Genomic DNA, 11397 nt, shown 5'->3' on the forward strand with positions numbered 1-11397 from the left:
AAACTGTGTTTCTTCTCCTCAGGGAACGCTCACTGCTGTCTGCAGATGGAGAAGGTGTTCGACTGGGAGGTGACCGTCGTTGACACTCCTGGACTCTCGGAAACGTTTGAAATACAGACGGAGATCTTAAAATGCATCAACATGTTGGCCCCGGAGCCTCACGCCTTCCTGCTGGTCATCAAGGTGGGGCCCCAAATCAATGAAGAACAAGACACTGTGAGGCAGATGGAGGAGATCTTTGGAAAGAATGTCTGGTGGTACACCTTCATAGTCCTCACTTCTGACATTCAGTCAGAGATGGACGTCCAAATTCTGGAAAAAACCAAAACTGAGCTGAAGAAGATCCTGCCCAGTAGAGTTAAAGACAGATGCTACGTCCTCAACAACAACCAGCAGGTCTGGGATTTGCTGGACGAGGTGGCCAAGATGGCTGTAGAGAACAAAGTTTACTCCTGCAAGGATAGAGTCATCCAGGGTGAGATCACAGATGTTGATGGTGCAATTACAGGATGAAAAAAATATTTTTTACGCACTGATTTTTTTTCACAGATGTATAAAATCAAGAGTACTTTAAATGGATGGCTTTATTGTGTTTTTAACAAAAGAACACAGCACAAAATAAAAAAAAAAAAAACACAAATGCGCCTATATGTTAAGTTAAGGTTTCACGAAACAACCCTCGGAGAAAATAACTTTTTCTTTCATCATTACTTGGCATATAACCTTGTACAGCTTATCTCCAGGAAGTTTGAGGTTTTTCAAGGTTTCAGTCATGTTGGAGATCTTTGGGGTGATTTTGAACAAATTTTAGTAATGCTGAACAACTTTTCAGCTATGTTTGAAAAAGAAATGCAGACACTTTGGACACATTTGAGTCATTTTGGACACATTTTAGTTCTTTTCGAGCTTAGCTCGTTGTACACAGTTTTGTACTCATTTCCCCGAAACTTTACAGCAGCGGTGAAAAGTGGAATGACCCACAAACAACCAAGAGAAACGTAAAAAGGAAATACTGCAGGTGGCAATGAACTTCAACAATCCTTTAACATCTGTAGCTTGTAACAGCAGATGGGATGTTTTGTGTCTCTTTGTTCCTGTGCCAGACCTCAGACTGGTTCTTGTTGGGAAGACTGGATCAGGGAAGAGCTCCAGTGGAAACATCATACTGGAAAGAGACGCCTTCAGTACTGGTTTTGCTGCTGCCAGTTCATCATCAGGTAACATGGGATGACTATAAATCTTGTAAATATTATCAAAGATAATTTACAATACTGGCTGTTGACAACCTGCAAGCCAGTTCAAGTAAATGCAGTCTGTGCTTCTTGCGAAAGGTGTTGCTTCTATCTAAGATAGTGAGGATTGTGGTGTTACCTTCAGAGCGAGGTAGACCAGTAATGTGGGACCAGGGATGGTGTGGTTCAGGAAGAAGTTGGAGGAGGATGGAGGAAGCTCTGTGTGAAGCTTAGCTACAGGCACAGGTGGAGAAAACTGAATCACTGACGAAGGAGGCCAATGGTTCTGTAAAACCCACAGAGGAAGAATGTCCTCACTGAAACACAGACATTGGAACAGGCGATTTGATGGACAGTTTTCATGGAGTAGATGGTCACGTTGTGCCTCTTAGACCACCTGCTTGATCTCCCAACTGGACACTCCCATCACACAGGAGGAGTTAATGGTTTTCACCCTCAAGTCTTCCTCAGGGGATATGACTTGGCGAGGGGCCGATGGGCTTCATGTCATTGGGACCAGGCTGGTAGTTAAAGGTGAAACTAAATCATCCCAGGAACGAAGTCCACTGAGCCTGGTAAGAGCTGAGTCAGGAAGCATTTTGTAGATATGAAAAGTTTCTGGTTCGTCCAGGCCACAAAGCGATGCATTGAGGCCTCCAACCAGCGCTTCCATTCCTGAAGGGCCAGGACCACAGCTAGCAGTTCTGTCTCGATGCTGTCTGGACCTATCTCAGATTCTGAAAGAGTACCTTTTCCACCTTTAATCTTGGCCACGATAATGCTTCCAGAATTTGGTTGTGAAAGTAATGCATTTTGGTCAAGCAAAACATTTATATACTGGGACCTGACAGTTTGACGAGACAAACAAACAAACAGAACGTGACTGACCAGGTGTAGCCAGTTTTGGTGACAAACAATCAAACATTTTGTCCAGTGGAGGTAATGAACTTTTTGGAACTTGGTGTAAACTGTGTTTCTTCTCCTCAGGGAACGTTCACTGCTGTCTGCAGATGGAGAAGGTGTTCGACTGGGAGGTGACCATCGTTGACACTCCTGGACTCTCAGAAAAATTAGAAATACAGAAGGAGATCTTAAAATGCATCGCCATGTCAGCCCCAGGGCCCCACGCCTTCCTGCTGGTCATTAAGGTGGGGCCCCAAATCAATGAAGAACAAGACACTGTGAGGCAGATGGAGGAGATCTTTGGAGAGAACGTCTGGAGCCACACCTTCGTAGTCCTCACCTACGACAACAAGTTGGAGATGGACGTCCAAATTTTGGAAGAAAACAAAACTGAGCTGAAGAAGATCCTGCCCAGTCGAGTGAAAGACAGATGCTACGTCCTCAACAACAACCAGCAGGTCTGGGATCTGCTGGACGAGGTGGCCAAGATGGCTGTAGAGAACAAAGTTTACTCCTTCAAGGATAGAGTCATCCAGGGTGAGATCACAGATGCTGATGGTGCAATTATAGGCTCAAGAATGTTTTTTATACACTGATTTATTTCACAGATGTAAAAAATTAAGAGTATTTTAAATGAATGGTTTTATTGTGTTTTTAACAAAAGAACACGACGCGAAATCATAAATCAAAACACCAATATGCCTCATGTTAAGATTTCATGAAACGACCCTCAGAGAAAATAACTTTTTCTTTCGTCATTACTTGGTGTATAACTTTGCACAGCTTATCTCCAGGACGTTTGAGGTGTTGGCTCTTTTGGACAAGGTTTCAGTAATGTTGGAGATCTTTGAGGTGATTTTGAACATATTTTTAGTGATGTTGCACAACTTTTCGGCTATGTTTGAAAAAGAAATGCAGACACTTTGGACACATTTGAGTCATTTTGGACACATTTTGAGTTATTTTGGAGCTCAGCTTGTTATACACAGTTTTGTCCCTATTTTCCTGAATCTTTACAGCAGCGGTGAAAAGTGGAATGACCCACAAAGAACCAAGAGAAATGTTAATAGGAAATACTGCAGGTGGCAATGAACTTCAACAATCCTTTAACATCTGTAGCTTCTAACAGCAGATGGGATGTTTTGCCTCTCTTTGTTCCTGTGACAGACCTCAGACTGGTTCTTGTTGGGAGGACTGGATCAGGGAAGAGCTCCAGTGGAAACATCATGCTGGAAAGAGACGCCTTCAGTACTGGTTTTGCTGCTGAGAGTTCATCATCAGGTAACATGGCTATAAATCTGGTAAATATTATCAAAGATAGTAAGTAAGTGCAGTCTGTGCTCCTCGTGAAAGGTGTTGCTTCTATAGTGCGGATTGTGATGTTACCTTCAGAGAAAGGTAGATCAATAGTATGGGATCAGGGATGGAGTGGTTCAGGAAGAAGTCTGAGGAGGCTGGAGGAAGCTCGGTGTGAAGCTTAGCTTAGATGAAGAAGGCTGAACACCAGAATCACTGACGAAGGAGGCTGAGTGTTTTGTAAAACCCACGATGGAGGAACGTCCTCACTGGAACACTCAAGACCTGACAGACAATGGAACAAAGAGGTGATATGATGGATATTTTTCATGGAGTAGACGGTCACGTTGTGCCTCTTAGACCACCTGCTTGATCTCCCACCTGGTTGCTTCCATCAAACAGGAGAACAAGTGAATGGTTTTCATACTCGAGTTTTGGCAGTAGATGAAGGTGAAATTAAATCATCCCAGGAATGAAGCCCACCGAGCCTGATGAGAGCTGAGTCAGGAAGCATTTTATAGACATGAAAGGTTTTGTGGTCGGTCCAGGACACAAAGGTATATGTTAAGCCCTCCATCCAGTACTTCCACTCCTGGAGGACCAGGACCACAGCTGTTAGTTCTGTCCTGATGCTGTAGTTCCTGTCTGCAGACAACAAACCAGCCAGAAAAGAAGGAACAGCTTTTGATCACCAGAACAGTGTTGAGAAAAGACAGGTCTGATTCCAGTGTCGGTGGCATCAACCATGAACTGTTTGCAGAGATCTGAGTGAAAAAGCATGGGAACTAAGGTGAACAATTCCTGTGCAGTGAAAAATGAGCCTATAGTGACGAAAAATGAATTGAGCGCAACAAAACACCCAGAAACTGCTTGCAGTTCAGTGGGTTCAAGAAGATTATATTTACTTTTGCATGAAAACTGTGTTTCTTCTCCTCAGGGAATGCTCAGTGCTGTCTGCAGATGAAGAAGGTGTTCCACTGGAAGGTGACGGTCGTTGAGACTCCTGGATTCTCAGAAACACCTGAAGTGAAGACTGAGATCAGGAGATGTGTCGACATGTTGTCCCCGGGGCCCCACGCCTTCCTGCTGGTCATCAAGGTGGGGCCCCAAATGGATGAAGAACAAGACACCGTGAGGCAGATGGAGGAGATCTTTGGAGAGAATGTCTGGTGGTACACCTTCATAGTCCTCACCTACGACTACCAGCCAGAGACAGACGTTGAGCTTCAGGTGGCTGTAGCCAAAGCAAAGCTGAAGGAGATCCTGCCCCAGAGAGTGGGAAACAGATTCTACAACCTCAACATCAACTTCTGGAAATATCTGCAGAACTATTATTTGCTGAAGGAAGTGGAAAAGATGGTCGTTGCAAATAGAGGGAAGTTCTACTCTGTCCAGGACAGAACCGGAAAAAGGAAGATTATAGATGTTGATGGTGCGAATATAGATTGAAGAAAAATCAGTTTTTATGCACTGATTTACTCCACAGATGGATTATCTTTAACCACAGGTTTTATTGTGTTTTTTTTTCTATATTTCCATTCATAAGACTAGAAAAGCACTTAGACAGCACAGACCTCCACCAAGGCTGCTCATTCCTTGTATCATTTCCAACGGATAAGTCCCGATAAGTCCATACTGGTCGATTTTTCATAGGATCACAATCATGTGATCATCAGAAGACAACTAAAGTACAGTTCACTTGATAATTACTGTTACAACGGTCCCATTATCTTACAATGATAAAGATATCTCTAAAAAAATCTTGGATTCAGACTATAATCTGCATCACTGACAAAATCTAATGAATTGGTCCTTGTTTAGTTTCTGACCTTTCTGGAAAATTTAATCCAAATCAGTCAGTCCATGTTTGAGCAATGCTGCGAACAGACAAACAGACAAACTCATACTGGCAAAAACATAAACTCCAACTTGTAGGAGGTGATAAAAATTGTATGTTATTGATAATAACAACTCCCTGTTGGGGAAATGAACCCCAGCTTTCCACATAACAAGCAGAGATACTGTCCACTATACTAACAAGGAAAGTGGAGGCTGTCATGTGACCACAGTGAGCCAATCACAGCTTCATGACTACAATACAGCAAATAACAACTGATTGTTTGTGTGATCAGTAGTAACTTAGGTTTACGATATACAATGTTTACGAAGTTGAAATGTTTTAAAGACATGAAGTTTAGTCGCTTTTATAAATACCTTCATTATCAGGAGTTAACCTAACTATGACTTCTGACTGGACAAGCAGTGTTCACTGGAGCAGCATTTCCCAGATATTACAGCTGTAACTCACTGAGCTGAACTGACTTCACAATCACCAGATTTTCTTTGCCCAATTCATCGTGTTTTCAGCTTTGCATGAAAACATGATCCTGTTCACTGTATAAACCTGTTTTTGCCAAAACACAAGAACAGATTGGAATGTTGGAAAACGGCAAAAATGACAGAAAATTCCAAGAAACTACAGTTCGGCTTTGTTTGGACTTTTATTACAAAGAAGCTGCTGTTGCAGTGTTGGTGTCTTAAAATGATTTTCACAGTTTACATCAAAACAATAAACAAGTGCTAGCACAATGTTGAAAAAAGAAGAAGGTTAAACTGTGGCCAAAAATGTTGTCACATTTTTTCAAAATCCATTTTGTCCAATCACATCAGAAGTACCGCCCATTAATTCCTACAAATGGAAACCAAATTAATATTTCTAAGTTTACCGTCTTATTTCAATGTGTGGGATCAGCATGTATCCACAGTGAGTAACCATGACAACAGAGATGCAGACATCAACAAGGTAAGAGCTAATTTATTACAAAAATGATTTAATGATTTTAAATAATGGTTTGAATTTACCATTTGTCAACTGTTTGGTCATTATTTTATCATTACATTATTTACAGTCATTCTGAACAATTTTAAAGTCATTTTAGATTTTTTTCTGTAAATTTTCAAGTTTTTTTAAAAATCAATTTAGGAAAGTCTTTGAATTATTATTTCAAGGTAATTTGGGAAAAAATGTTTGAGTTACATTGCACAAGTTTTTAATCATGATGTTCAAGTTTAAAGTCATTTTTGACACAACTGTTTTTTTTATATAAATTTGGACAAGTTTAAAGCCAAATTGGACAAGCTTTGACTTATTTTGGCAAAAAGAAATTTGAATCATTTTAGACAATTTTTAACCCGTTGCGCTTCAGTGTCCCGCCCGCGGTACACTTTGAGATCTGCATAAGCAATTTACTAAATGTCCGAAGCTGCAAACGCGATTATAGAAACACTATACACCCATGGAAAGCTTAGATTCTCATGAATCCGCCGGGATAAACCACTTTCAGATGTGATTACCACAGCGGGTAAGATAAACACATTTCTCCAACAAACAACAAAACATTTAAAGGGCAGAACTCACCTTTGGACGCTCTTTTACTGGTCAAAGATGAAAACAATCCACAAATACCGGCCAGAATCCAAGCTTAGGCATCCAGAAAATACTAACAAGTATATAATTTTTTCCAAAACATGTCTTGAAATAAGTAAATAATCCACAAATATCTCGACTCCGTGCGCATTCACGCGGCACTTGGTGGCGCTGCGCGTTTCATATTCACTGTATTTCTGTCCATGTTTTTATGAAGCATACAGATACCGCCTTTGTAACCAAATTTAAAAAAGACATAGATGCCAATTGTTCGTTTCGTGGTTTACAGCCAGAAACTCTGACTCATCTCTTTTGGAGTTGTGCAATGACTCAAAGATTTTGGAAAGATGTAACTAACTTTATTGGTAGTGTCTACAGATACGGACCCGTACCCGTAGCCTGTGGCCTACGGATACGGCACTTTCCCTTACTATAAATATTAATGAGCCGGACATAAATATTAATGAGCCGGCTGATGAACGCGCTTCGTGATTGGCTGGTAATCCGACGTCCATAAATATTAATGAGCCGGCTACGCTGATGAAGGTGCTTCCTGATTTGAGGTGAATCTGCGTGCGGAGCCTGTCATGTCAGTCTTTTTCACGGACATTTGGGGGTTGAAATCAGCACTACTATTAAAAATAGCAAAACTTTTTATTCACGTGACCCTGTTCTAATAAAGCACAAACAGCAAACAAAACAAATGGCGGAACTAACAGCCAGCAAACTATAAGTATTTTTTTACCTTCAAAAGTAGCGACAGACTATTACATATTAACAACCTAAACAAAACTCTGACGTATTTTCTGCGTCTGTCAACACAGACACTGTCACAGTCACTTTAATGTTAGCGGACTCTGTTGAATGGCTAAGTTACATCACCACAAACAAATCTCACAATATCACAGTAAATCGAGTTTGTGGGTTTTTTATAATTCATGCCGAATTAAAGAGCTGCTCCTCACCATTCATGAGTGTTTGTTTCATATTCGACATCCTTAATTTTATCTTGTAAATTAGCGTCCGAAATTAAATGGGAACATTTGCAATGGAGTTTGTCAACCGCTTCCACCACTGAACGCGGTAAATTAATTAATAGGAACTGGACTTCAAACAATTTAGACACGGCGTCTAAAAGCGTAAAAACTACATTGTCTAAAGTGTGAGAGGAGACGGTGTATTTTTGGTTAAATTATACAATGTTCGCCGTCAAAGTCATTCATATAAACTGCCTGTAATGTGCAAATAGTAGTTAACCGGCGCCAGCTCTTCAGTGACCTTAACGGTCCGTACCTCTAGTACAGATGCTACGGGTACGGCTCCGTACCCGTAGCATCAACCAACTTTATTGGTGCCAAAATATGTGTCAACTATAAAATGTATTACAGGCTTGTTGTACTGGGATATCTTGAACAGAAACTTATGAGCCCTGAGAAAATATATATTGTGAACCTTATTATACTCTTAGCAAAATACTTAATTCATAAATGTAAATTTGGAAATAAGGAACCTTTATTTTATGTCTTTCGCAAAGAAATTGATATGTATTTTGAATGTATTGAATTCTGTACTAATAGTAAGGCTGCAAAAACACTACAAATATGGTCTCAATTGATGTCATTGTAATGAAATACATTTGTTGTTTGTATTTGTTTCCTTTTTTTTTTTTACCTTACCCCCTGGCAGTATTGTTGGATGTATACTGAAAATAAAATCTTTTCAATAAAAAAAAAGAAAAATACCGCCATTGTTTTGGAGTCAAAATGGCAGCTGGACTCTATCCTTCCTGTTTACACCGCATTTCAACCAATCAAGTGACTCTGGCCTGCGTCACAGACCTAAACAGCCAACCGTCGCCGAGACTGACAGATCTGGACCGACCTCATTTCGTCAGTAAATTCTGAGCAAATCACGTCGGAGGCTCATTGGCTGATAGCCAATGAGCCTGCTGAATAGCAGGATATAACTAGAGCCTCCGCTTAGCAGGTTTGTGTGACTTTTCACACCTCTGTGTGTCTCTCATACTGATCCACACTGAAGCTTATCTGAAGTGATTTTTTTTTTAAAATTTCTTTTTGAGTTTTTGGAGTGAAAATAATGTGAAAACGGGCTGAAAAACGAAAATATACCATTTTTGCCCAGGGTATGCAGAGGGTGTACAGAGGGTGTCCAAAATTGACAGCGCCTGGCCATAGCAGTACAAATACATGTGTGAAACACTCATTTCTTGTAGTACTGCTCTGAAATTTTGACCTGAACTGCACACGTGGACAAAATTGTTGGTACCCCTCAGTTAAAGAAGGAAAAACCCACAATTCTCACTGAAATCACTTGAAACTCACAAAAGTAACAATAAATAAAAATTTATTGAAAATTAAATAATCAAAATCAGCCATCACTTTTGAATTGTTGATTAACATAATTATTTTAAAAAACAAACTAATGAAATAGGGCTGGACAAAAATGATGGTACCCATAACTTAATATTTTGTTGCACAACCTTTTGAGGCAATCACTGCAATTAAACGATTTCTGTATTTGTCAATGAGCGTTCTGCAGCTGTCAACAGGTATTTTGGCCCACTCCTCATGAGCAAACAGCTCCAGTTGTCTCAGGTTTGATGGGTGTCTTCTCCAAATGGCATGTTTCAGCTCCTTCCACATATGTTCAATGGGATTCAGATCTGGGCTCATAGAAGGCCACTTTAGAATAGTCCAACGCTTTTCTCTCAGCCATTCTTGGGTGTTTTTGGCTGTGTGTTTTGGATCGTTGTCCTGTTGGAAGACCCATGACCTGCGACTGAGACCAAGCTTTCTGACACTAGGCAGCACATTTCTCTCCAGAATGCCTTGATAGTCTTCAGATTTCATCGTACCTTGCACACTTTCAAGACACCCTGTGCCAGATGCAGCAAAGCAGCCCCGAAACATTACTGAGCCTCCGCCATGTTTCACCGTCGGGACAGTGTTCTTTTCTTCGTATGCTTGGTTTTTGAGTCTATGAACATAGAGTTGATGTGCCTTACCAAAAAGCTCCAGTTTGGTCTCATCTGTCCAAAGCACATTCTCCCAGAAGCTTTGTGGCTTGTCAACATGCATTTTTGCAAATTCCAGTCTGGCTTTTTTATGAGTTTTTTTCAGCAGTGGTGTCCTCCTTGGTCGTCTCCCATGAAGTCCACTTTGGCTCAAACAACGACGAATGGTGCGATCTGACACTGATGTACCTTGGCCTTGGAGTTCACCTTTAATTTCTTTGGAGGTTGCTCTGGGCTCTTTGGATACAATTCCAACGATCCGTCTCTTCAATTTGTCATCAATTTTCCTCTTGCGGCCACGTCCAGGGAGGTTGGCTACTGTCCCGTGGGTCTTGAACTTCTGAATAATATGAGCCACTGTTGTCACAGGAACTTCAAGCTGTTTAGAGATGGTCTTATAGCCTTTACCTTTAAGATGTTTGTCTATCATTTTTTTTTCGGATGTCCTGGGACAATTCTCTCCTTCGCTTTCTGTTGTCCATGTTCAGTGTGGTACACACCTTTTCACCAAACAGCAGGGTGACTACTTGTCTCCCTTTAAATAGGCAGACTGACTGATTATGAGTTTGGAAACACCTGTGATGTCAATTAAATGACACACCTGAGTTAATCATGTCACTCTGGTCAAATAGTTTTCAATCTTTTATAGAGGTACCATCATTTTTGTCCCGGCCTGTTTCATTAGTTTGTTTTTTTAAATAATTATGTTAATCAACAATTCAAAAGTAATGGCTGTTTTTGATTATTTAATTTTCAATAAATTTTTATTTGTTGTTACTTTTGTGAGTTTCAAGTGATTTCAGTGAGAATTGTGGGTTTTTCCTTCTTTAACTGAGGGGTACCAACAATTTTGTCCACGTGTGTATGTAAGACCCCAGGATGTTGCCTTATTGTGTTTTCAAGCTCTCACAGTGCTGCCACACTTATTTTCAGGTGTTTTATTAGGGAAAAAATTTAGGCGAAAATAAAATTCCTCCTAATTCAGTGTGTGCCAACATAAAATACTCTGTGCCAGTAGCACCGAGAGTAATTCTGACTGCACTTGGTGAAAATTCAGGTTGTCAGCTTTCAAAGGAGACCCCAACCATGCATGTACTCCAAACAGTTCAAGAACATCATTCAATTCACTTTCTGTACATCTTCAGTAGAAATTTCAGGCGAAAATTGACTGAAGCTTATTCTGGAGCTTGAATCGAGATTCAATTTTGTCCTCATTTCCTTGAATCTCTAAAAAAAGCGTGACTGGCAGAAAAAGAAAGGGAATATCACAGTTTTTACCACCAGATGGGATATTTTGTGTCTCCTTGTTCCACTGCAAGACCTCAGACTGGTTCTTGTTGGGAGGACTGGATCAGGGAAGAGCACCAGTGGAAACATCATACTGGGAAGAGACGCCTTCAGTACTGGTGGTGCTGCTGCCAGTTCATCATCAGGTAACATGGGATAAATCTGAATCTGGTAAATATTACCAATGGTGATTGTTAATATTGGCTGTTGACAACCAG

General features: G+C 40.6%; 3 protein-coding genes and 1 long non-coding RNA gene across 5 annotated transcripts in view; 3 read left to right on the forward strand and 1 right to left on the reverse strand.

The window, feature by feature from the left end:
- Window positions 1-11254, forward strand: part of LOC127530457 (uncharacterized) — a 105189-nt gene extending 93935 nt beyond the window's left edge. The window contains exon 4 of the mRNA XM_051937138.1: window positions 11212-11254. The gene's annotated coding sequence lies outside the window, so the exon portion shown is untranslated. The remainder of the gene's footprint in view (window positions 1-11211) is intronic.
- LOC127530463 (uncharacterized) overlaps window positions 1-11351 on the reverse strand; it is a 31590-nt gene extending 20239 nt beyond the window's left edge. The window contains exon 1 of one of the 2 annotated variants that reach the window (XR_007937033.1): window positions 11214-11351. This is a non-coding gene — a long non-coding RNA (uncharacterized LOC127530463). The remainder of the gene's footprint in view (window positions 1-11213) is intronic. The other variant, XR_007937032.1, reaches the window with a different exon arrangement.
- The window catches only part of LOC110972118 (GTPase IMAP family member 8-like), a 323852-nt gene that overhangs the window by 163721 nt on the left and 148734 nt on the right, over window positions 1-11397 (forward strand). The window contains exon 10 of the mRNA XM_051937134.1: window positions 4369-4529. Coding sequence (XP_051793094.1) covers window positions 4369-4529 — 161 coding nt within the window. The remainder of the gene's footprint in view (window positions 1-4368; window positions 4530-11397) is intronic.
- Window positions 1-11397, forward strand: part of LOC110972346 (uncharacterized) — a 185039-nt gene that overhangs the window by 131068 nt on the left and 42574 nt on the right. The window lies entirely within an intron of this gene.

The sequence above is a fragment of the Acanthochromis polyacanthus genome, chromosome 17 (assembly GCF_021347895.1).
Source record: "Acanthochromis polyacanthus isolate Apoly-LR-REF ecotype Palm Island chromosome 17, KAUST_Apoly_ChrSc, whole genome shotgun sequence".
Classification (NCBI taxonomy): domain Eukaryota; kingdom Metazoa; phylum Chordata; class Actinopteri; family Pomacentridae; genus Acanthochromis; species Acanthochromis polyacanthus.